Here is a 26,418-nt window from a genome sequence, read left to right on the forward strand (position 1 = left end):
AGGATAGCCCCAAAAAGGGGCTAGGATTATAATCCACTACTTCCTCTCCCACCACTCCGCATCCCAAGCTGTTTCATCACCAATGTAGTCTCCCAATTGAAAAAAACTGGAAAAATGCAACAGAAGTGTAGTTACTTAAATCCCAGTTGAGGTTTCAATTTGAATACAAACTGTGAATTTAGATCAAATTCTTGCGAAATTGTTCAGTAATTGTATGGATCAAACTCTTACCTGTGGCATATTGCAGCCACTAATAGCTAGATTTAAGAGCATGATTATGGAAATTACAACAATTTGTATTTATATAGCAACCTTAACACTGCAAAATGATCAAAGTGTTTCACAGACAAAAAAACGATGCTGGGTCTTAAAAGGAGACAGGAGGATGAGCAAGGTGAGTTTAAAGGAGGGTAGGCAGAAAGGTCAAAGGACAGTATTCCAGATTGTGGGGTCTGGTTGGTTGAAGATAGTCGCCAATGGTGGAGGCCAGAGTTAAAGGGGTGGGAAAGCAGGGCTAGAGGAGATTCTAGAAACAGGGAGGGGGGCAAAGTCATAAACAGATTTAAACACCTGGTTAAGAATTTTAAATTGAAAGTCTTTCAGGACTGTGAACCAATTTAGCTCAGCAAGGAAAGAGAACGATGGATGAATGGGACTTGGTGTAATATAGGACAGACACCAGCGCATTGGATAAGCTAAAGTTTGTAGAGCATAGAGGGTCAGAAGTTGGCCTGTGCATTGGATCAGTAGTGTGTGGAAGTGTCAAAAGCATGAATGAAAATTTCAGCAGCTGCTGGGCTGAGAGACAGGTAGTTACAGAGGTGGAAGTAGGCAGTCTTTGTAATCAAGGAAAATGGGGTCCTAAGTACAGGTCATAGTTGACTAAGACACTAAAGTTGAAACAGTCTGGTTTAACCTAAGACAATGGCTGGGGAGTGGGATGGAATTGGCGGTAAGGGTACACAGTTTACATCAGATGTCAAAAATAATCTCCTCAGTCTTCCCAATGTTTAACCAGAGGAAATTGCAGCTCATTCAAGACTGGATGTCGGTGGAGAGGTAGAGTTGCATTTTGTCAGTGTACATGTGGATAACAGCCTATATATTTACATGATGTCACCAAGAGGAAAGCATGTAGATAAGAAAGGATATTGAGTATAGGGAATTCCAAAGATAATGGTCTGAGAGCAGGTAGAGAAGTCACTGTTGGATATATTCTGCTTCCGATTGGAGAGGCAAGAGTGGAACCAGCAAGGGCAGTCACACTAAGCAATGGAAAGGGGGTGAAGCAACTGAATGAAATGTCTCAATCTTAGTGACAAGTTCATGAGCTCTTCACACTGATTGTTAGAGGAGGGGATAGGGGTTATGGAGATACTTGCTAAAGCAGAAAAGGTGGTGGGGTTATCTTTTCAGGATGATCTTGTAGAGGTGCGCAGTTTTGCAGAGGGGAATGAGACTCAACAGCTCTGGATGTGGCTAAACCTGTTCTGCAGCAGATATACTTGCCTGTGCCCCATGGACTTGATGTAGTGAAGAATATACGAGGAAAAGACTACGATGGGAGAAAATAATAGTACTGGGGACAAAAGCATCAAAAGTGGAGATATGAGGGAGTGATTGAGTAATTTGACAGCTGTAGAAGTATCATGGCAAATGGAAGGTCAAATGCCATGAGAAGGAAACAGATCATTCAGCATAACCAGTTCATGTTGATATATTCCACACAAGCAATCGTCCTAATAACACATGCCTGCCATGTTCCCATATTCCTTTATTCCCCTTTCCTTCAACCACCTATCAAATTTATTCTTAAATGTTGAGTTGATCTCTGCTTCAATCACTAACACTAGTAGTGAATTCTACAGCCCTGCAACCTTACCTTCATTCCGGGGCCGACATCCCTCTTGCTCTTCTGGCTGGGTGTCGTCCCAGCATGGCCACCACTCCCAGTGATACTGCTGGGACTGAGAGCTGCTGGCCTGCTGATTGATCAGCAGCTCTTGGAGGCAGAACTTCCTGCCTCAGAGGGGCAGATGTCCCGCCCAAGGCCAATTAAGAGCCTGGGCCACGTAAAATCATAGCATAGCTTCCAGGCCCGGCAGAGGTGGGCTCGCCACTGACATTTTTGGCCAGTAAGTGGGGCCTCCAGCCCAACATAATTCCAGCCTTAATTTCAGCTGCCAGTTTTTTGCCCATCCCACCATCTTATCAATATACCATGAAAGCTTCCTCTCCTCCCCCCTGCCCCCCAGAATTATTTACATCCTGCTTGATTGACTTCAATGGACCACAAACTATGTGGAGGTGTAAAATTGATGTCCCACCCGAACACACCTCTTCCCTACCAAAGCAGATTAGGTTACAACGACCCTCGTAGAATCAATACAACATTTAGTCATTCCTAGTTTAGTTAGTGCGGCACAAAAGTTGCAATTATATTTTTAGATATGGTGAAAAATAATTTTACCTATCATAGCTTATAAGTGTTTTGACCAATTCAGATGAGAATTACCATAATCTTACTAACCAGTAATCCTGTGTACAACTACAAAAACTTCACACATTAGGACAGTGGGGTATAGACCCCCTTGCTGCTGGAAGGACTTTGAATGCAGGGGGAGGGTCATCAGAAAAATCAGAGATATACTGCCTGTAATTTTATGTCCATTTAAATAAGTGCATGTAAAGTTGCATGCAATGCACTCATGATTCCCGATAAGCTGCCTTGTATGTGAGGTACTGCAGGTAGCGTTGGGTTGGAAAATTTTACCCTACATCTTATGCTAAACATTAATTATAAAATCATCTTTAAAAGCCAATGCCATTATCAAAGAGGCTTACAATCATCAATATTTACACTGATACTCCAAAGTAAAAACAGCAGCATTTATTTTAATTTAGTGACTAACCACTACAGATTACAGCTCATGGTCGAGATCATCCACTCAACTGGAATACTGGCTGAAATATGGCAGGGCAGGATTTCTATCCACCACAAGGATGTATTCCCAACTTTGGCTGAGTTTCTGGGTCAAAGCTCTTGAACTAATATTGGTGTGCTCATTAGCGGTCATCCAGGAATCCATAAAGTGCCGGACACCAGAGACTCAAAGGTATAATTGGCACCCAACGCTGCTAAGGAGCATAAAATGGGAAGTACATTATATATATCTCCAACATAATTTTCAACATAAAATGCCAAAAGTGGCAAAGGAGAGGAGACAAGTTCTGCTCGAGTTACACCCAGGAGCCAACTGCCGTAACTCAAGTAGAAAATCTAGGCCCACATCTGGTAGTGAGCAGAAAATCAGCAGAGTCTTGGAGAGCAGGGTTAGACTAGGTACTCACGTGGGGTAAAACAATGGTGCAGACTTGATAGGCTAAGTGACCGGTTTCTATGTTGTAGCATTCTGTGATCCAATATAAATTTTGGTAAACACACGAAATATAGGTAAACGGGGAAATTATTAACAGCTTATGTAAAAAAATCTTGCTATAAACCTCGCTATAACATTCTTTTTAAGGCTGCAATTCTACTTTTATAACCAAGAATACAGTGAGTGTTTTTCAGGAATCATGCTAAAGGTACTAACTATACAGAGAGTAAAACAAAGATCATGACAACACAGTGCATAAGCCATTACACCCATCCTGCAATGCTTTATACATGTGGGAACAAGGTTGTTGGAATCCCCTTAACCCAAGTCATAATTCCTTATTCTTAGAACCGTCACTGCATGGGTGGAAGCAGTATTGTTACATTTTCTTCAAATCATTCCCAAAAATGTCATAGTGCATTCTCAATGCCATCCAAACTCATTTAAGTAATTTTAAAGATACCACCACGTGGTACTCTGATTGCATTTTGAGGATTTATGGCCTGAAAGGTAACTGCTAGCTTATAACTCATAATTGGACCGCCAACATATAAAAATCATTGTTGGCATCATTGCTAAATCACCAAAAAGCAGAACAGTGGTGAAGGAATTATCCAAGATAAGACCATATAATGCCTTCTGTGTGAGCATTCATGTGAAATGGATAATCACCATTTGTTGTTTTAAAACTCATTATGATGGGGCTGGTCACCCACCATCTTTGCCACTTTTCCAAGGTTTGTCATGAAAGTAGCAGATCTTCACTGAGTTTCGACATTCCCTTCCTGTTTTCCCCATCCTTGCATGGTTCCGTTATAGTACTTTAAAGAAATACTATTACAACAAAACCAATGTTTGGGTAGGTTATCTAGTAGCTTTGTTTAGCTTGGAACAGGAGGGCTATAGCTGTCAGCCATATTACAAGTATAAAAGTATCTGGTCACGACATGATGTTTTAGGTTGTGCTTCCCACTACTTGCTAAGATGGGTTTTATGTGGTGTTTATAATTGCAATATCTTGTAAAATCTTTGAAGAAATATTTCTGATCAGTATTGTAACACTAATATTGTAGTTACTCATCATGAAATGGAATCCCTCAACCTACACTACTAACTACATTTGTTAGTAGACCTGATCTACTGCAGTGCAGTACCCATCCAAAGATGCTATTGGGCAAACTGACAAGACAACAAATTTTCACAGATCTGCAAAACTACAACCCTGAATTCACATTAGTATGATTGCATTCGCTCAGCTAGTTAACAGTATTTTGAGATGATAAAGGACAATTGACAGATGGCATACTGAAACATGAAGTTCCACAGTAGAGAACAGTTCCAGATATACAAATTTAACTTGACAGCAAGGGTTGAGCCATCTCACTTCGGTGAATATTGAATCCAGACATCTGGCTTTTTGTCACCTGTTGTACAAATGCTATAAGAAATCCAATAACCAGTACACTTCCAAGGAGAATACCTAGCCATGCAAATGAATCCCTCGTGTTTATTTCATCCTGGGACACAATCTCCACAGCTGAACTTTCAGTTGTAATCACTTTGACAGCAATTAATAATTCTTGAACATTTTTCAATGTGCCATTATTTGGCACTGGGTCAATTCCCAGAAGGTGGCAGATTAATGGATAGAGGTCAACAATATTTATGGTTTCCTTGGTGAAATTCTTCTTGAAAGCAGGACCATGGGCGATGAATATTGGTTGCATGCTCGTTATGGTGTTATCATATCCATGATTACCCACTAGGAAAGAAAAGAAAAACTCAGTGGCATAAAATCACAATTTCACATGAGCACTTAGTTACATCAAATCTAGGGAATAATTTCTGAACGGTTTTAGTATAAAGTTATTATACATAATAAACAGATTTTTAAAAATCAATACCAATTTGGAATAATTTTATAACTGAACCACAATAACGATTTAAAAAAAAAAATTGTACTTGTTTACAGAAGACATTTGCTTTTAGGAAACATTTTCACATTCAGACCATTTGTTAATAAGTTCACACTTAATTCATTTTCCTTTTATTAGATATGTTCTTTAAATCTAACTCAAGATCCACAGTACTCAGTTTTCTATCAGTCTGTTAAACTAAATTAAAGTTATTGTACTGAATATCACTTATTTATCTAACTATAAAATTAACTGCAATATCTACTATTTCTCATACAGGTTTGTCTAAATGTGTACCTGAAATTTAAGTATGCAAGAAAGAACTTTTATTTTCTTCATTCTTGGGATGTGGGCATCACTGGCGAGACAAGCATTTATTGCCCACCCTTAGTTGCCCTAAAGTGATTTGATACAATGGAGTAGCTTGCTAGACTACTTCAGAGGGAAGTTTGGATTCAACCACTTTGGTATGAGATACATATAGGCTAGACTGAATGGCAGGATTCCTTCTTTAAAAAGGACATTAGTGAATCAGTTAGTAAAAATGATGGTCATAAAACCTGAGACTAGTTTTTGAAGCGTAATCACAATTGATATGTAGGCAAACATGGCAGGACATTTGGCATCGATAGGTCGCAAACAGCAAATGAATGAGTGGCCTGTTAAACGATATTTGATAGTGCGGGTTGAGGGAGGAATATGTTTACCTAGATCCCACTACCATGGGTTATTTTACATTCATGTAAATAGGCTTAGCTGAAATATGACAAAGTGGGACTCCCCCACCAGTGTACTACTGCAGTATCAGCCTAGATTACGTATTTAGGTCTTATTGTGAAGCTCGAAACCATGATCTTCGGACTCAAAGGCATGAATGTCATCAAATAAGCCAAGTTGACCTCAATGACACTCAATTTTGAGCTAGGGTTTAGCTGAGCAATCAAAGTTAACTGTTTATAATTTTTGTCAAGTATGATCCAGCTTAACTGGACTGACTACGTGATACCACTTAGTAGATCATAAAACACCACTCGTTACACAAAATAAAGCAGCACTGAAAATACTTGAAAACCACAATGGGAATGGAAGATACTTCCTATGGAAATCAAATAAAATAGTATGATACTCAAAAAGAAATAAAGATCATGTTAAAGAAATGGAACACTCAATGATATTTAATGTTATGGACATGTGCTTTGTTTTTAATCCATCATCATTCGGCAATCAGTTGGAAACCTGAATTAAACTTTAAAAAAAACAGAAGACAAAGAACAGATAAAAGATGACTGCTAACAGTTAAAATGGCCACCACAATTTGCATCTAAATACCCTATATTTCAATGTATCGAGGTGGAGATGTAGGTCTGGTAAATTTCTTGCTAGAACAATAGCCTGAGAATTCTGAATGGACTACCTGCCCTGTCTTCATTAACAAGACATTAAAGGCAATCTTGGAACATTAACACTGGTGGAGATGGACCATTCAAACATTGAAACAGTGGAACCCTGAGAGAGACTGGAATTCCTAGACTTGATATAATTAAGTTACAAAAGCGGTCATCATGTAACAGACTCACCATTTATGTTCCTTCTCTCTATGGATAGACAAGTACCAGAGACTGACCAGTGTGAAGGACCCAAGTGGGGTCTTTCTCTTTCTTTCTCCAGGTTACCCTGCAAGTTTGAGTCCTGCCTGCTGGCTGCAACCATCCAAGCCTATCATTGCTGCAGACAGAGACCACAGGAAGAAAACCATCTACATCACTGTCCCCAAGAAAACTCAACCAGTTGGCCACATCTACCAGACAAAAATCTCAGGACCACGGAGTTCAGCCAGAAGGCCACTGAATTACCAAACTCCACAGACTGTACTTTTTTTTATTGTTCTGGACTCTAATCCAACCAACCTATTTGTCTCCACTCTGGTGTGTGTGTGTGTGTGTGTGTGCGTGTGTGCGTGTGTGTGTGTGTGCAAACGTGAGAGAGAAAGTTGGAGCATAGTTTATTACTTTACTTATAGAATCATAGTCATTTATGGAACAGGAGGAGGCCAATCGGCACATCGGGTCCATGCCGGCTCTCCGTGGAGCTATGCTGTCAGCCCCGCTCCCCGGCTCAATCCCCATAGCCCTTTAGATTGGATTTTGTTTTTAAGTATAGCAAAACTAAACTCTTTCTTGTTTAAACTCAAGAAAACCTGTCCGATTGGTTCTTTTATGATCATAGCACATAAAAGGATTAAACACTCACTGAATTGGTAAGCATATACACTTTAAAAAAAAAACCCTGTTGTGGTCAAACAAGGAGAGGGACAAGAGGGCAGCCTTCGACCCCTCCACCCCTGATCATAACATTACAAATACAAGTGTAATCTGTGCATGCTCCAATATGTATTTCTCCTTTATCCTTGCAGATCCATGTTTTTCAGATTCCCTTTGTCTTTGGATCACAAAATTAATGTAATTTTTTCTCAAAGTACTCTGAAGAAGCCAACTAAAAAGAGACAATATGCATTTTGATAATGAGTGACAAAGCATAAACTTAGTCACAGATGAGATTGTGTTCCTTTCCTTGCCACTCCCATACCCAATAAAATGTCTGAAAATTACCCTCACCATTACCTTAAGAATTAACATTACCAATATTATTAAAATAAAAACACTTACAAGTAAATTTTCCAGATGTTTTATTCTGGTTGATTGTCCAGCCTTCATCTGCCACAGCTATTATTGGTTGAATTCTTTCATTGTGTTTGTAGTGAAAACGATCTGGAATATCCTCCTTCTTGTATACTGTCATATTGGGGTGAGCATTCATTAAAGCATTATATACCTCATCATGTTTGCCTGCAGCAAAACAAAATGGTTGTTTCTTAAACACAAATTCTGCACAAGCTGCTTATAACAATTTGAAAGATATTTGGAAACCAAAATGAAAAAATATGCCCTAAGTATGCATAATTTTCTTTATTCATTTCAGGCCAGCAGTTGTTGCTTATCCCTAATTGCCCTTGAGAAAGTGAGCTGCCGTCTTGAACCGCTACAGTCCATCTGGTGCGGTTGATCAACAGTGCTGTTAGGAATGGAGCTCCAGGATTTTGACCCAGCGACAGTGAAATAACAGCGATATATTTCCAAGTTATGATGGTATGTGACTACTTAGAGGGAAACTTGCAGATGGTGTTCTCACACATCAGCTGCCCTTGTCCTCCTAGGTGGAAGAGGTCGCGAGTTTGGAAGGTGCTGTCAAAAGAGGCATGCTAAGTTGCTGCAGTGCATCTTGCATATGGTCAGCTAAGTTCCTGACACATAGGAGAAACTGATCACTATAATTAACAGTCACCAAGCAAAGCCACAAAGAAATCGGTTTGCCTAATTTGGGGTGGGATGGCAGGGGATGTGGATACACTACATGAAACAAAACTATAAAGAGCAGTCGTACAATTTTGAATGGGAAAAATCTCAGTCTCTAGCATATGCCCTAGCTCCAAGTCCATTGCCTGGCTGGCCCACTTATTCTGATATTTAGAAAATGTATCTAGAATTAGTAGGGCTTCTTACTATTACATTGTTAAAGTTTTAAGATATTACAACAAACACAATTGTGTCATTGGCCAAGGACAATTTTATCTTATTACAAAAATGAATTGTGGTAAATGCCTTTATCTTACCTTTTTTGGGTAAAATAGCAGAGACAGGTGTGAAGTCAATCCATGTGTACAGCTCATGATCAAGGTATTGATCCAATTCAATGATCCTGTCTCTAGAGCATTGAGCCATCCCATGGTCACTTGTGACTATTAAGTTTATTGTGTCCCACAGTCCTGCTTTCTGAAGTTGTTCTACAAGGTAACCAAGCTTTAGATCAATATCTGCAATAACCTTATCCATGAGAGGGTTGTCAGGTCCCAACTCATGGCCTGAACGATCAGGCTCTTCCCAGTACAAGAGGCCAAAATTAACAGGTTCTTTCCCTCTGAACCAGTCAATCAATTGAGCCACTCGATACTCAAAAGGAACAGAGATATTATACATCATGTAGTGAGTTGGGTACATACCATGGATTTGAACATCAGTACCAGGCCACATTACAGCTCCACTCTTATGGCCTTGAATCTGGTTTGTAACCCAAAGTGGGTAGGCCTCCTCCCACCAGACCGGATCAAACATATCCATTCTATCCATAGAGAAGGTTTTATTTAAGTCCTGATCATACATTTCATTGGCTACAATCCCATGGTTCTCTGCATATAACCCAGTAACAAGGGTATAGTGGTTCGGATAGGTTTTTGTGATGAAAATATTTGTAACCCGATTTACGTGAATTCCATTTTCCATGACATGCTTGAAGTGTGGTGTTGGAACTTTGTGGATATAATCCCAACGAAATCCATCAAAAGATACCAGCAGCACCTTTGGTTGGTCCAGCTGGAGATACACAGCTTCGGTGAGAGTGAAGGTAATTACTACCAGCCAAAGGCACATTTGCCAGATGCGAGGTGCCATGGTGGGCAGTTATATGCTGTCAGGTATTTAGACACCAGCTGCAACACAGAAATATCATCAATCAACTTCAACTAAAATTGCTTACATCTCAGTACAAGAGCTCAGAATATTAAAACTCTCTTCAATCATGCCCCTAGCTGCACAGATCAATTATTATGTCCCTATTGATATCAACTAACTTGGTGAAAATCACTTAATAGTCAGAAGTGCTAAGTATCAAGAAATATTTCTAAATAAAGTGGTCACACACAATATACAGGTTTAAATACTTGGGTGAAATTTTCTGAGCCCCTTCATCACCAGTGAGGCCTTTTACACAGCATGCAAAAATTGCATTGCTCACCATCTTCCATGGATGGAAAATTGCAGGCAGTCCACATATAATTTTCCAATAATTCATCTGCTGCTTGCAAGGCCTCCTCCCTGCCAGTAGCCTGGAGACTCGGGAGATTTTTCCCATAGCGTGCTACTATTCTCAACATAGCTACTATGGGGGAAAAAAGTACTGCTCAATGTCACTTTAAGTTATGGGCTTTTGTTTCAAGTGTGCCTATTCCCAAGGTAACTTGAAAAGGCCTCTGCCTGAAATAGGCAGAAGCATTCAAATGTGACAGAAATGAGGTAACTTCATGCCATTCCTCATGTTTCAATGCAGAATTTATCAGGGAGATATTCATATATAGCAGCTTCTGGCATTGTGCAAATTTTGAAACAGCAGGGCAACTCGGACAGCAACTTCCTGATTTCTGCATTTAACTGAGCATGTGTGGTCACTTGTAATTGTTGTACAATTTGCACTTGAATAATAATGGCCGTTAGCCTCACCATTATTTCTACAGCAAAATCTATACGAGTGTTTCTCTCAGCAGCCAGAAGATAGCAAAGCTGGCAGGCGTGTGCAATGTTATATGTCTCTCAGGTGTGCAGCTGGAACCAAATCCCTCACCCAACCTGGTGCATCTGCCCAATCCCAGGATCATTCCTATGCACAGGTCAAGTCAAGAACATGCCAGTTAACTAAACCTTGAAACTCAGCAGGATCAGATACCTTCCAGCCAGACACATCTTTGCAGCATATGCCCAATTTGCACTCAAGTGAAGGGGAGAAAAATCAATTCCACTTTGTTTCTGACTATATTTGAAATATGTGGAAACTCCAGCATCACTATTCATGGTTAAGTTAAAGGATGTACTGTTCGACAAGGTCAGAAGTATTATTTGATGTTAAATGGTCCCTTTAAGGACACAAAGTTTAATTGCTATTAAGCAAATACTGGGGTCTGCAGTTTGCACTGATTGCGTGGTTCTTTTCGGCGCAATTTGCCTGAAATCAGTGAAACCAGCATAAAAGATCACAGAATTTTAAGTGGAAATTACATTCAGCACAACTCTAGTTTCTGCAATCTTTTGCGTTGGTTATAAAAAAAGGCTGCGTTTGCTGACAACGCTACCACTAGGTGGCGCTGCAGTTGCACATGCACAAATACAGCATGTGCCACTAAAACATCACAGTCTGCGACTTCAGGCAGTTGCCAGGACTAAAGATGGCGCCGCTCAAATAATCACACAAAGGCAACCTAACCTAAACACATGGCAGCACACAATGGTGGGAGGGAGAGAGCGAGCGAGCGGGCCAGAGATGGGGGGGGTGGTGGGGGGAGCGTGCCGGAGACGGTGGGGGGAATGGCCCAGAGACGGGGGGGGGGGTTGGGGGAAGGGCCGGAGACCGGGGGTGGGAGAGTGGACTGGGGACGGGGGCGAGCGAGAAAGCGGGCCAGGGATGGGGGGGGAGCGGAGTGGCTGGAAAGAGCGGAGCGGCCGGAGAGATCAGGGAGGGGGGTGCGGAGGGGCCCGAAAGAGCAGAGCTGCCGGAGAGAGCAGCGGGGGTGGGGGCGCGGAGCGGCCGAAAGAGCGGGATGGCCGGAGAGACAGCAGCGAGGGAAGGGGGGGGGGGGGCGGAGCAGCCGGAGACAGCAGGGAGGTGGGGAGCGGAGGGGCAGGAAAGAGCGGAGCGGCCGGAGAGAGCAGCGAGTGGGGGGGGCGGGAGCAGAGGGGCCGGAGACAGCAGCGGAGCTTGATGCTTGGGTTAGCGTTGCATTGCTGTACGCATAAAGCGCATGCGCAGAGGCCGATCAGGCGCATTGCCCGAAGATACACACATCACGCGATGACGTCATCAGAACATGCGCTAACCAGTCCTGGCAAGTCGGAACGCAGCGCACATGCAGAGAGCAGGAGACCATCTGCGCATATGCGCACCTTGGCGCAGCCTGATGACATCAGTAGCCGGCTGCGTTGTCAGGAATCACTTTGATAAAAAAAATTACACCAGAAACCAGCTCAACCCACAAAACTGGCCATTCCTTCAGATTAAATTAATCACAATGGTGAGTTTTCACTAACTGCGCTCATTAGCAGGCCTTCAAGGAAGACCTAAAAATGAACCTGGCCCTTTTGAGTGCAGGGATACTAAAACAAATCTTATATACTTCTGAATATATTTCTTTAATTTACTAATACACTGACTACTGTAACCCTATTATAACTAGCAAATAGTTATTTAAGTCATTTTCAGTTATTTAAAAATCAGGTTACTCACAGGTGGTAAACTAAACACTGATTAAAATGCTTACTTTTGTGATAAATCCATTTTCAGCTGCATTAATCTGCACACAAACTGGCTTCAGTTTTTTTGCTGCCCCTTTATTTCTTTAGATTGTTTTATTTTTAGCAAGGCACAGAAATCCGACTGACAGTGAAGCATGATGAATAGGAAATGCACACTAGGGATAATATGGCCAAAATTCTATTGCCCCGGCGTGTCATGCAGAAGTGCAGCAGAACAGGATCCCAGTAATGGAGTCTTCCCAAACTGAGTGCAAAATCATCTGCGTACTCAGTCAGGCAAACTGTGGCCCAAGAAGAGCCAGAGTGGAGGAGGGCAAAATTGTACAATTTCTCCGATACTGATATTCAGAATTTTGTCCAGTTGTTCCATAGAAAATCAGATAACTAATTTTTCAAGTACATATTGCCTCACCCACTAGTTGCACATATCAGAAAACAGCTGGCACATTTCCAGTGATTCGCTATCCAAATGTATAATTGATTAGCTGATCTCGAATTTTCCTGTTCATAGAAACATAGAAAATAGGAGCAGGAGTAGGCTATTCGGCCCTTCGAGCCTGCTCTGCCATTCATTATGATCACGGCTGATCATCCAACTCAGTAGCCTGTTCCCGCTTTCACCCCATACCCTTTGATCCCTTTAGACCCAAGAGCTATATTTATTTTATTTAGCGATACAGCACTGAAACAGGCCCTTCGGCCCACCGAGTCTGTGCCGACCAACAACCACCCATTTATATAAAAGCAAAATACTGCAGATGCTGGAAATCTGAAATAAAAACAAGAAATGCTGGAACCACTCAGCAGGTCTGGCAGCATCTGTGAAAAGAGAAGCAGAGTTAACGTTTCGGGTCAGTGACCCTTCTTCGGAACTGACAAATATTAAAAAGTCACAGGTTATAAGCAAGTGAGGCGGGGGTGGGGCAAGAGATAACAAAGGAGGTGTAGATTGGACCAGGCCACATAGCTGACCAAAAGGTCACGGAGCAAAGGCAAACAATACCGTTTGTCTTTGTTCAGTGACCTTCTGGTCAATTATTCTCTGTGACCTTGTCCTATCAACACCTTCTCTTTTGTTATCTCTTGCACCCCCCCACCCCACCCCTCTTTACTTGCTTAAAACCTTTTACATTTCTAATATTTGTCAGTTCTGAAGAAGGGTCACTGACCTGAAACGTTAACTCTACTTCTCTCTCCACAGATGCTGCCAGACCTGCTGAGTGGTTCCAGCATTTTTGGTTTTCATTGCATCCCCTCAGTTGTTAACATTTACCCACGCTGCCACCACTAATGACTTATGTATCTGTACATTAAAATCCCAGTATTCCTCTACTCCATTAAAAATCTTACCTTTTAAGATGGCTTTCATTTCTCACTTTAAAAAGATAACACTGTGTATTTTTCTACAATGAACTGTATCTACCACCTAATCTGCCCATCCTATCTATGTTCTCCTAAAGTTATTTACTAACTTCAAATTTGCCATCCTCCCCAATTTGGGGTTGTCAGCAATTTTATTTCCTCTCAATTCCAATGACTTTTACTTATATTTATATATACAGTAAATACCAGTAGCTCCATCAAAAAAACTCAAAACACTTTGCTACTCTGTGAAACTTCTTTTTACCCTTAGTTTTCTTCTTACCATTTAAGATGGCTTTCTTCTCTGTAATCATATGTATCCTCATAATCACACTCATCTAAATTTAATCATTGCCAACAGTCTCTTATGCAATAACTACTTTTCGCAGCACATGCTCTCTCCCCTTTTTAAAGATAAGTGGCAAATATATCAATATCCAGTCCTTTGGCACAATATTACTTTCTAAAGAAGTCTGGAAAATTAAGATCACAGCCTCCACTATTTCTTAGTTAGCTATCCTCAGGATATATGGATGCAAATTAATCGTGTCCCCTAGTACCTTAAATTTCAGTTCCTTTTTTTAAAATATAATCCCATTTTGAATAATAATTCTTACTAACTATCCATACCAACCTCAGGTGATTCTACAGTTTCAATATCCATTTCCTCTGCGAAAAATTAGTCAGTACCATTGCCATTCTCTCACTCTCAATTACAAACTTGTCTCCTCCATTTCTTAGTGGCCCCAACATTGATCTATTATTACTAATACAGCCATAGAAAACTTTTGTGACTGTCCTTTATGTTTTCTATTTGGACTTGCATGCTCTCTTAGCTTTTCCAATCACTCTTTTTGTAGATATCCTTTATTCTCTCCATTTGTCCTGGCTTGTTTTTTCTGCCATGTAATCACTAATTTTTTTTTTTAGCTTCAAGTATTGATCTATGGAACCAAAATCTTCCACACATTGTTTTTTCCTTACTGGAATATGCTTAATTCATAATCTATTCATCTCCTGTTTAAATATTTCCCATAGCACTACCAAAATGTTTCCTCCAATGATCTATGCAAGACTCCTTTTTATCTCATTATAATTTGGCTTTAAATGTTCTTTTGCCTTTTCCATTCTTGCATTGAAGTTAATTATATTGTGATCACTATTTCTTAAATTATGTCCTGTTAGGTCAACTATTTGCTCTGCCTCATTACCCAGAACAAATTCAAGTTTTGCTTCCTTGGAATGGTAACATTTTGATTAAGAAAACAGTTCTGAGCACTTAAAAAAAAACTCCCCTTTTTCACAACCTTTTCCCCGTCTCAGTCTATTTTGGAATATTTAAAATCTGCCATAATTATTAACTAATGTTAGTATGAACCTAATTTATCTCCAAATTTCATCCTCAATTTCCTTTCCATTGTTCAACAATCAATATTATACTTCCAGTTGTGTTACTAAACCCCCTGTAGTGTTCCTCACCTCAATTCAAAGTACCTATAAGCAGCTAGTTAGCAAATTGAAGCCCATGGGATTAAAGAGGCGATGGTGACGTGGATATAAAATGGGCTAAGGGAAAGTAAGCAGAGGGTAGTGCTGAACAGTTGTTTTTCAGACTGGAGGAAAGTATGCAGTGGTGTCCCCCAGGGGCCTGTATTAAGGCCATTGCTCTTTTCTATATATAATAATGTCGTAAATTATATTATACATAATTTCTAGTGCTACGATCAGGTGAGAAAGAAATCTAGGGTTCCCTTTTGGCCTTCACCTGGTCTTACTGTAACAGGGTTTAATTTTAAACACACCGTGCTTTTAGCTCCCCCTTGGTTCACCGCTTTCCAATTACAAGGCAAAGAATCCAGCACAAACAGGCTTTCTTAGGTTTAAAGAAGAAAAGTTGAAATTTATTAAACTTAAAACTCTAATTCGGTTGACGCCTACAGATTCATGATGTGCCCACGGTAGCATACATATGTGATACACACATGCAAATAGAGACAAAAAAGAGCAGAAGAAATAAAGTGGAAACGTTTGAGGCAATATCTGAAGAGTTTTTGTTATGGTTCTTCAAGCTCACTTCAGAGTCCTTGATTGTAGGTAGATCTTGCTTTTTGTTGGGGCCCAGTATTCTTAAACCTTGTTCGCTGTAGGAGACTGTTCTCTCTTGGGGTTCATGTGGCTTCAGTGGATTCAGAGGCTTGTGAAAAAGAGATGGGAGCAGGCAGACAGGAGAGGCTGTGGCGAGCCAGCGAGGAGAGATCTTCTCAGTCCAGGAGTATTCTGCTTTCTTCCCAAACTGTTTGTACAAATTCAAAAACTCAGGTTGCCCAGCAGTTAGTCTTGTGACTAGCTGGTTTGACTATGTCCATTTGTGTATTCGGCCATCTTAGCAGTCAACCTGGAATGCGAGCTCCCCCACCTTCAACGTCTGGTAATCAAAAATGTGAATGTGTCAGGGAATGTTCCTTTGTCCTTTCCAAGCACTGTCTGTTAATATGCAAATGTATTTCCAGCCAAAGGTCCATTGTGGGTTGAATGTGTCAGGGAATGGCTGCTTTGTCCTTCCAAAGAACAAAGAACAGTACAGCACAGGAACAGGCCATTCGGCCCTCCAAGCCTGCTCCGATCTTGATGCCTGCCTAAACTAACACCTTCTGCACTTCCGGGGCCCATATTCCTCTATTCCCTTCCTATTCATGTATTTGTCAAGATGTCTCTTAAACGTCGCTATCGTATCTGCTTCCACCACCTCCCCTGGCAGCAAGTTCCAGGCACTCACCACCCTCTGTAAAAAACTTGCCTCGCACATCCCCTCTAAACTTTGCCCCTTGTACCTTAAACCTATGTCCCCAAGTAACTGACTCTTCCACCCTGGGAAAAAGCTTCTGACTATCCACTCTGTCCATGCCGCTCATAACTTTGTAAACCTCTATCATGTCGCCCCTCCACCTCTGTCGTTCCAGTGAAAACTATCCGAGTTTTTCCAACCCCTCCTCATAGCTAATGCCCTCCAGACCAGGCAACATCCTGGTAAATCTCCTCTGTACCCTCTCCAAAGCCTCCACGTCCTTCTGGTAGTGTGGCGACCAGAATTGTATGCAATATTCTAAGTGTGGCCTAACTAAAGTTCTGTACAGCTGCAACATGACTTGCCAATTTTTATACTCTATGCCCTGACCGATGAAGGCAAGCATGCCGTATGCCTTCTTGACTACCTTATCCACCTGTGTTGCCACATTCAGTGACCTGTGGACCTGTATGCCCAGATCTCTCTGCCTGTCAATACTCCTAAGGGTTCTGCCATTTACTGTATACCTCCCACCTGCATTATACCTTCGAAAATGCATTACCTCACATTTGTCCGGATTAAACTCCATCTGCCATTTCTCCGCCCAAGTCTCCAACCGATCTATATCCTGCTGTATCCTCTGACAATCCTCATCATTATCCGCAATTCCACCAACCTTTGTGTCGTCCGCAAACTTACTAATCAGACCAGCTACATTTTCCTCCAAATCATTTATATATACTACAAACAGCAAAGGTCTCAGCGGAACACCACTAGTTACATTCCTCCATTCAGAAAAACACCCATCCACTGATACCCTCTGTCTTCTATGACCGAGCCAGTTCTGTATCCATCTTGCCAGCTCACCTCTGATCCCATGTGACTTCACCTTTTGTATCAGTCTGCCATGCGGGACCTTGTCAAAGGCTTTACTAAAGTCCATATAGATAACATCCACTGCCCTTCCTTCATCAATCATCTTCCTCACTTCCTCAAAAAACTCAATCAAATTAGTAAGACACGACCTCCCCTTCACAAAACCATGCTGTCTCTCGCTAATAAGTTTGTTTGTTTCCAAAAGGGAGTAAATCCTGTCCCGAATAATCCTCTCTAATAATTTCCCTACCACTGACGTAAGACTCACCGGCCTATAATTTCCTGGATTATCCTTACCACCCTTCTTAAACAAAGGCACAACATTGGCTATTCTCCAGTCCTCTGGGACCTCACCTGTAGCCAATGAGGATGCAAAGATTTCTGTCAAGGCCCCAGCAATTTCTTCCCTTGCCTCCCTCAGTATTCTAGGGTAGATCCCATCAGGCCCTGGGGACTTATCTACCTTAATGCTTTGCAAGACACCCAACACCTCCTCCTTTTTGATAATGAGATGACTGAGACTATCTGCACTCCCTTCCCTAGGCTCATCATCCACCAAGTCCTTCTCCTTGATGAATACTGATGCAAAGTACTCATTTAGCACCTCACCCATTTCCTCTGGCTCCACGCATAGATTCCCATCTCTGTCCTTAAGTGGGCCAACCCTTTCCCTGGTTACCCTCTTGCTCTTCATATATGTATAAAAAGCCTTGGGATTTTCCTTAATCCTGTTTGCCAATGACTTTTCATGACCCCTTTTAGCCCTCCTAACTCCTTGCTTAAGTTCCTTCCTACTGTCTTTATATTCCTCAAGTGCTTCATCTGTTCCGAGCCTTCCAGCCCTTACAAATGCTTCCTTTTTCTTTTTGACTAGGCTCACAATATCCCGTGTTATCCAAGCTTCCCGAAACTTGCCAAACTCGTCTTTCTTCCTCACAGGAGCATGCTGGTCCTGGATTCTAATCAGCTGACGTTTGAAAGACTCCCACATGTCAGATGTTGATTTACCCTCAGACAGCCGCCCCCAATCTAAATTCTTCAGTTCCTGCCTAATATTGTTATAATTAGCCTTCCCCCAATTTAGTACTTTCACTTATCCTTATCCACAAGTACCTTAAAACTTATGGAATTATGGTCACTGCTCCCAAAATGCTCCCCCACTGAAACTTGGACCACCTGGCTGGGCTCATTCCCCAATACCAGGTCCAGAATGGCCCCATCCCTAGTTGGACTATCTACATACTGTTTCAAGAAGCCCTCCTGGATGCTCCTCACAAATTCTGCCCCATCCAAGCCCCTAGCACTAAGTGAGTCCCAGTCAATATAGGGGAAGTTAAAATCACCCACCAGCACAACCCTGTTACATTTACATCTTTCCAAAATCTGTCTACATATCTGCTCCTCTACCTTCCACTGGCTGTTGGGAGGCCTGTAGTACACCCCCAACATCGTGACTGCACCCTTCCTATTCCTGAGCTCCACCCATATTGCCTCGCTGCATGACCCCTCCGAGGTGTCCTCCCGCAGTACAGCTGTGATATTCTCCTTAACCAGTAATGCAACTCCCCCACCCCTTTTACATCCCCCTGGATCCCGCCTGAAGCTTCTAAAGCCTGGAACATTTAGCTGCCAATCCTGCCCTTCCCTCAACCAAGTCTCTGTAATAGCAACAACATCATAGATCCAAGTACTAATCCAAGCTCTAAGTTGATCTGCCTTACCCGTTATACTTCTCGCATTGAAACAAATGCACTTCAGACCACCAGTCCCGCTGTGCTCAGCAACATCTCCCTGCCTGCTCTTCCTCTTGGTCCTACTGGCCTTATTTACTATGTCCTCCTCATTTATTTCACTAGCTGTCCTACTGCTCTGGTTCCCACCCCCCTGCCACACTAGTTTAAACCCTCCCGAGTGACGCTAGCAAACTTTGCAGCCAGGATATTAGTGCCCCTCCAGTTTAGATGCAACCCATCCTTCTTGTACAGGTCCCATCTGTCCCTGAAGAGAGCCCAATGGTCCAGATATCTGAAACCCTCCCTTCTACACCAGCTGCTCAACCACGTGTTTAGCTGCACTATCTTCCTATTTCTAGCCTCACTGGCACGTGAGGTCCTGTTTTTTAAAACTTACTACCTAACTCCCTAAACTCCCCCTGCAGGGCCTCATCACTCTTCCTGCCTATGTCGTTGGTACTGATGTGTACCGCAACCTCTGGCTGTTCACCCTCCCCCTTCAGAATGCCCCCTGTCCGTTCAGAGACATCCTTGACCCTGGCACCAGGGAGGCAACATACCATCCTGGAGTCTCTTTCACATCCACAGAAGCGCCTATCTGTGCCCCTGACTATAGAGTCCCCTATAACTATTGCTCTTCTGCGCTTTGTCCCTTCCTGCTGAACAACAGTGCCAGCCGTGGTGCCACTGCTCTGGCTGCTGCTGTTTTCCCGATAGGTCATCCACCCCCCCAACAGTATCCAAAAGGGTATACTTGTTAGAGAGGGGGATAGCCACAGGGGATTCCTGGACTGACTGCCTGCCCCTTCTAGCGGTCACCCATCTATCTGCCTGCACCTTGGGTATAACCACTTCTCTAAAACTCCTGTCTGTGACACTTTCCGCCACCTGCATGCTCCTAAGTGCATCCAGTTGCTGCTCCAACCGATCCATGCGGTCTGTGAGGAGCTGCAACTGCGTACACTTCCTGCAGATGTAGTCGCCCGGAACGCTGGAAGCGGCACGGACCTCCCACATCTCACAGGTAAAGCACTTCACCCCTCTGTCATTCTTAGCACTAATTAGTTAATTAATATAAAATAAATAAACACTTATTAAATCCTTACTAAATTATGATACACTTAACTATGTGGTCCCTAGTGCTAGATTTCTACAATAAATACTAAATGCTAACTAAATACAGTAATCTCCTCCCTCTGGTTTAATTACTCTACTTATGAATTAGTTAATTAGTGTTTTAATCAATTTTTATCAGTTTTATTTTCAAATTCGGTACAGATTCCCTACCAGCCAATCAGGTCGCAGCTTTCCTGTGATGTCACTTTTTCAGTTTTTTTTCCCCCACCCGAGGTAACTTCCCGCTCTGGAACTCCGCCCTCCGAGTCTGCTCCGAGAATCCCCGAGGTAAGTTTTTTATAGTTACCGCTCTGGAACTCCGCCCTCCGAGTCTGCTCCGAGAATCCCCGAGGTAAGTTTTTTATAGTTACCGCTCTGGAACTCCGCCCTCCGAGTCTGCTCCGAGAATCCCCGAGGTAAGTTTTTTATAGTTACCGCTCTGGAACTCCGCCCTCCGAGTCTGCTCCGAGAATCCCCGAGGTAAGTTTTTTATAGTTACCGCTCTGGAACTCCGCCCTCCGAGTCTGCTCCGAGAATCTCCGAGGTAAGTTTTTTATAGTTACCGCTCTGGAACTCCGCCCTCCGAGTCTGCTCCGAGAATCCCCGAGGTAAGTTTTTTATACTTACCACTCTGGAACTCCGCCCTCCGAGTCAAACACTGTCTGTTAATATGCAAATGTATATCCAGCCAAGATCTGGCAATTTTTAAAGCAAGCCCTTTGTTCACTTCAACAACAGTTTGAAATTTAATGTGCGTGTGGTGACATTCGTGTACAAATGTCGTGTACACATATAAACAGTGAGGCAGATAGTAACAGATTTCAAGAGGACATACAGACTGGTGAAATGAGCATATGAAATTTAACAGAAAAATGTGAAATGTTTCATTTTGGTAGGAACGAGAAGAGGCAAAATAAACTAAATATGTTATAAAAATCAGCCTTAATTATAATATATTCTTATAATATATTCAAGACCGAGTAGGACAGATTTTTGGTCGACAAGGGAGTCAAGGATTATGTGGGGGGCAGGAAAGTGGAGGCGAAGCTACAATCAGATCAGCCATGATCTTACTGAATGGCAGAGCAGGCTTGAGGGGCTAAATGGACTTCTCCAGCTCCTATTTATGTTCTTATAAACTAAATGGTACAATTATAAAAGGGGTGCAAGAATGAAAAGATCCAGGGGTCCTTTGAAGCTGGCAGTGGTTGAGAAGGCTGTTAAAAAGGCATGTGGGATCCTTGGCTTTATAAATAGAGACAAAGCAAGGAAATTATGCTAAACCTTTTCAAACACACTCATTCAGCCCCAGCTAGAGTACAGTGACCAATTCTCAGCACCATATTTCAGCAAGAATGTCAAGGCATTGCAAAAGGTGCAGAGGAGATTAACTAGGATGGTATTAGAGATGCAGGATGTCTGTTCTGTGGAGAGACTAAAGAAGCAGGAATTGCTATCCTCAAAGCAGAGAATATTCAGCGGAGATTTTCTAGGGTTGTTCAAAATGACAGTTTCACCTTATATATTCTAATTCCAATGCACAAGGTCAGTAACTAGCAGACACAGATTTAAGGCAAAAGAACCAGAGGTGGTGACATAAGGAAAAAAAATTACACAGCAAGTTATGATCTGGAATGCAAGGGTGGTGGAAGTAGATTCACTAGTAACTTTCAAAAGGAAATTGGATAAATAGTTGAAAGGGAAACATTTGCTGGACTCTGCAGACTTTGCATGGGAGTGGTAGTAATTGGAAAGCTTTTTCAAAGAACTGGCACAGGCATAATGGGTCAAATGACCTTTTTCTGTGCTGTATCATTCTATGATCTTGTTTGGATCATTTTATATTGAAACCCATACACGCTAATGCTATGTCGTCTAGTTATTTCTGGCATTGGAACGACACCAAGGAACTCTGAAATAAGAGCTGTACTCCAATCCAAGTGGTAAAATAATATAGAGATAGTCATAATATCTCCTTCTGCTCTTGACACAGCAGTGCTGTCAGTTATCAGGGGCATGTGAGGATTAAGATTCGTGAAACAGAGAACGTTTCCAAACCTATATAATAATATAAAAGGAAAATACTGCAGATGCTGGAAATGTTTAGTTTTAGTTTAGAGATACAGCACTGAAATAGGCCCTTCGGCCCACCGAGTCTGTGCCGACCATCAACCACCCATTTTATACTAATCCTACACTAATCCCCACTAATTTATAGTAATTTTATATTAATCCTACACTAATCTGAAATAAAAACAAAAAAATGCTGGAAATACTCAGCAGGTCTGGCAGCATCTGTGGAGAAAGAAGCAGAGTTAACGTTTCAGGTCAGTGACCCTTCTTCGGAAGTGGTCACTGAGTATTGCAAACCTCTACTGATCAGCAAGTCAGATTGGCTGATTGGTCCAATACGCCGCTCAAATATAAAATGCCGTGAATAAGATGCTGCTTGAAAAACATGTTACACAACAGAGAGCGGAGCCATACCGTCTCCGAACACCGCCAATGAGTCTGACAGCGGCCAAGGTGGCAGGGAACTCGCTCCCAGGGAATTCCTCAGCCCCTCGGCTTATTGCGAAGGAACAGCCCGCAGCTCCGCGATGAAATCACTCCTGTCCCAGTGTCGCCGTCTCAGCGTTTCCAACAGCAGCTGTTCAGCGATCACCTGCTCCTGTTCACAGCTGCAGCTCGCGCTGACCCGCGCTCCAAAACCGTTGGGATTTCGCCACAAAGCACGAGGCTCAGAATCCCACTGTCATTGGCCGGCCAGCGTTCTATTACGTAGGCCGGCCAGCCGCGTTACTAGGCAACGAGAGCTGGGGGGGGGGGGGGGGGGAAGAAGCGCACTGAGCCGCGCATGCGTACCGCCGGCTCATGGTTCAACACTCAGGCGAGACTTTGGCCAGTGGTGCCCAACCGGAAAGGTGTTAAAAGCAGCTGCGGCGGTACACAGGGCGATGGCATACCAAAGCCTTCTCAAAAGAAGTGCTTACAATCAAAACGGATGAGACCCACCATCAACTTGTTTTAACACATTGGCCTGGATTATGGAGTCCGTGGCAAAACAAGGGCAAACGGGGAATTGTCTGTGCCAACTCTGTGCAAGAACAACTCACTTCGTTGCACTCCCCTGTATGCCTTGCAGGCTTGTATGCCTGCAGATTTTTTTGTCACTTCAGATAATTATCCACTTTTTCTTTGATGGCCTCAATTGAATCTGTCTCCACCACACTCTCAGGCATAGCATTCTAGATCCTAAAAAAAGTCTTTCCTCATGTCACGGCTGCATCTTTTGCCAATCATCTTAAATCATTATCTTCTGCTTCTTGGTCCTTCTGTGAATGGGAACAGTTTCTCACTATCTACTCTGTCTAGTCCCCTCATGATTTTGAATAGCTCTATCAAATCTCTTAATCTTCCTTCGAAGAAGAATAGCCTCAAATTCTCCAATCTATCCATGTAACTGAAGTCCCTCATCCCTGGAACCATTCTTGTGAATCTTTTCTGCACCCTATGTAATGCCTTCACATCCTTCCTTGCTTTTATACTCTATGCCCTTATTTATAAAGCCCAGGTTCCTGTATGCTTTATTAATCACTTTCTCAGCTTGCCCGACCACCTTCAATGATTTGTACACATATACCCCAGGTCCCTCTGTTCCTGCACCACCTTTAGAATCATATCCTTTATGTCATATTGCCTCTCCTCGTTCTTCCTACCAAAATGAATCACTTGAAACTTCTCTGCATTAAATTTCATCTGCCACTTGTCCGCTCATTCTATCAGTCTAAGTCCTGTTGAAGTCTATCAGTACCCTCACAGTTCACAATACTTCCAAGTTTTGTGTCATCTGCAAATTTTGAAATTGTGCCCTGTACATCAAAGTCTAGGTCATGAATATATATTACAAAAAGCAGTGTTCCTTACACCAACCCCTGGGGAACTCCACTGTATACATTTCTCCAGTATGAAAAACAACCATTCACCACTACTCTGTTTTCTGTACTCAGCCAATTTACTACCCATGCTGCCACTGTCACTTTTATTCCATGGGCTTTAACTTTTCTGACAATCCTGTTATGTGGAAAATATCTTTTGGAAGTCCATATATACCACATCAACCACATGACCCTCATCAACATCTCTGTTACCTCATGAAAAAACTCAAGCAAGTCAGTTAGACACGATTTGCCCTGAACAAACCCATGTTAAATTTCCTTAATTAATCCACATTTGTTCAAGTGACTGTTAATTTTGTTCCAAATTATCATTTCTAAAGTCTTTCCCACCAACAAGGTTAAATTGAATGGCCTATAATTGCTAGGTTTACCTTTACATGCTTTTTGGAACAAAGGTGTAACATTAGTAATTCTCCAGTCCTCTGGTACCACCTTGTATCTAAGGAGGATTGGAGGATTATGACCAGTACCTCTGCAATTTCCACCTTTACTTCCCTCAGAATCCTTGGATGCATCTCATCCGGCCCTGGTGACTTATCAACTTTCAGTACAGCCAGTCGATCCAATGACTCTGTTTTATCGACTTTTAGCTCATCTTAACTACCTCCTCTTTCACAATGACTTGGGCAGCATCTTCTTCCTTGGTAAAGACAGATGCAAAGTACTCATTTTGTTCCTCAGCCAAACCCCCCTGCCTCCATGCATAAAACACCTTTAGGGTCCCTAATCAGCCCCACTCCTCTCTTTACCACCCTTTAACTATTTATATGCCTATAGACGATCTTTGAATGCCCTTTTATGTTAGCTACCAGTCTCTTATACTCTCTATTTGCTTCTCTTAATTCTTTCTTCTCTCCCCCTCTGAACTTTCTATATTCAGCCTGGTTCTCAATTGTATTATCCATCTGACATCTGTGATATGCATCCTTTTCCTGCTTTATCTTCTTACTCTCTATCACTGTCATCATCCAGGGAGCTCTGGATTTGTTTGTCCTACTTTTCCCCCTTGTGGGAATGTCCCTCTACTGTACCTGAACTATCTCCTCTTTGAAGGTAGCCCATTGTTCTGTTACAGTTTTGCTGGCTAACCTTTGATTCCAATTTACTTGGGCCAGATCTGTTCTCACCCCAGTGAAGTTGGCCCTCCCCCAATTAACTGTTTTTACTCTGGGTTGCTCCTTGTCTTTTACCATAGCTAACCTAAACCTTATGATACTATGATCACTGTCCCTTAAATGTTCCCCTACTGACACGTGATCCACTTGAACCACCTCATTCCTCAGAACCAGATCCAGCAGTGCTTCCTTCCTTGTTGGGCCAGAAACACTGATATAGAAAATTCTCCTAAACACACTTCATAAACTCTTCCCCATCTCTCCACTTTACACTATTACTATCCCAATCTATATTAAGATAATTAAAGTCCCCCATTATAACTGCTCTATAATTCTTGCTCCTCTCTAATTTCCTTGCAAATTTGAGCTCGAAGAAAGGTGTCCACAAAGATCAAGCGATTCTATAGTGTGGTTTTCCCCTTTCTTGATGACAATTTAAATCTTCCGCTAGGTCAAGGGATGTCCAGATGTGCAGCAGAGGTGATGTAGACAAGCAGGTAGGCACCAATCACATTGAAGTATTCACACAGAGAGCAAACCAGGAATTTAAGAGCACTTTATCCTTTTAATTTACATTTTCAGATCGTGAAATAAATGTATGACTGCATCAAGATAGAAGACAAAATAAAGATAAACATACTTTTAAAAAGGACAGTTTTATGTTTTCAAAATATGTGAAATGTTAAATCTTTGTGAAGAAATTTGACATTCCTTTAATATGAAATTATCTTTACAGGGTCAGTAAGGGTCTTAGCAGTAATTATGAAGTTGTTATGCCAATAAAAACCCAGCTACACCTCAGTCAACAAGGTGTCACCTTTTCAGGGCTTTTACAGCAAGACTTAACAGAGTGAAAAATATAAAAGGGGCCTGGGGTATAAAGGCCACCTTGGAAAAAAAAAGAAAAAAAACGGGGAAAAAAAAGAAAAAAAAAAAGACTTAACAGAGTTAGAGTAGATGTTCTGATCTGTTCATGTTTGCAAGGGAAATAGCAGTCTGTGGAAACCTCTACATGTCACCTATGGAGGAGCGAAGGCTCACTG

At 42.1% G+C, this 26,418-nt stretch overlaps 1 protein-coding gene across 1 annotated transcript; it reads right to left on the bottom strand.

The window, feature by feature from the left end:
* Positions 1–2,875: 2,875 nt before the first annotated feature.
* enpp5 (ectonucleotide pyrophosphatase/phosphodiesterase 5) lies at positions 2,876–23,021 on the bottom strand. Its single transcript, XM_068024553.1, has 4 exons — positions 22,789–23,021; positions 8,967–9,839; positions 7,963–8,142; positions 2,876–5,142 (listed from the first exon to the last, which is right to left on the bottom strand). Exons 2-4 carry the CDS (start codon positions 9,799–9,801, stop codon positions 4,733–4,735), a joined length of 1,425 nt encoding a protein of 474 aa, XP_067880654.1. The 5' UTR covers positions 9,802–9,839; positions 22,789–23,021; the 3' UTR covers positions 2,876–4,732.
* Positions 23,022–26,418: the final 3,397 nt, after the last annotated feature.

The sequence above is a fragment of the Heterodontus francisci genome, chromosome 3 (genome assembly GCF_036365525.1).
Source record: "Heterodontus francisci isolate sHetFra1 chromosome 3, sHetFra1.hap1, whole genome shotgun sequence".
Lineage (NCBI taxonomy): Eukaryota > Metazoa > Chordata > Chondrichthyes > Heterodontiformes > Heterodontidae > Heterodontus > Heterodontus francisci.

What these genes read in the sequence shown, in the direction of transcription:
- enpp5 (XM_068024553.1), bottom strand. Translation starts at nt 9,801, where the DNA reads ATGGCACCTCGCATCTGGCAAATGTGCCTTTGGCTGGTAGTAATTACC. An exon ending in TGCTATTTTACCCAAAAAAG is followed by an intron (nt 8,143 to 8,966) that starts GTAAGATAAAGG and finishes GTTTTGCTGCAG; the next exon opens with GCAAACATGATGAGGTATAT. An exon ending in AACATCTGGAAAATTTACTT is followed by an intron (nt 5,143 to 7,962) that starts GTAAGTGTTTTT and finishes TTTCTTTCCTAG; the next exon opens with TGGGTAATCATGGATATGAT.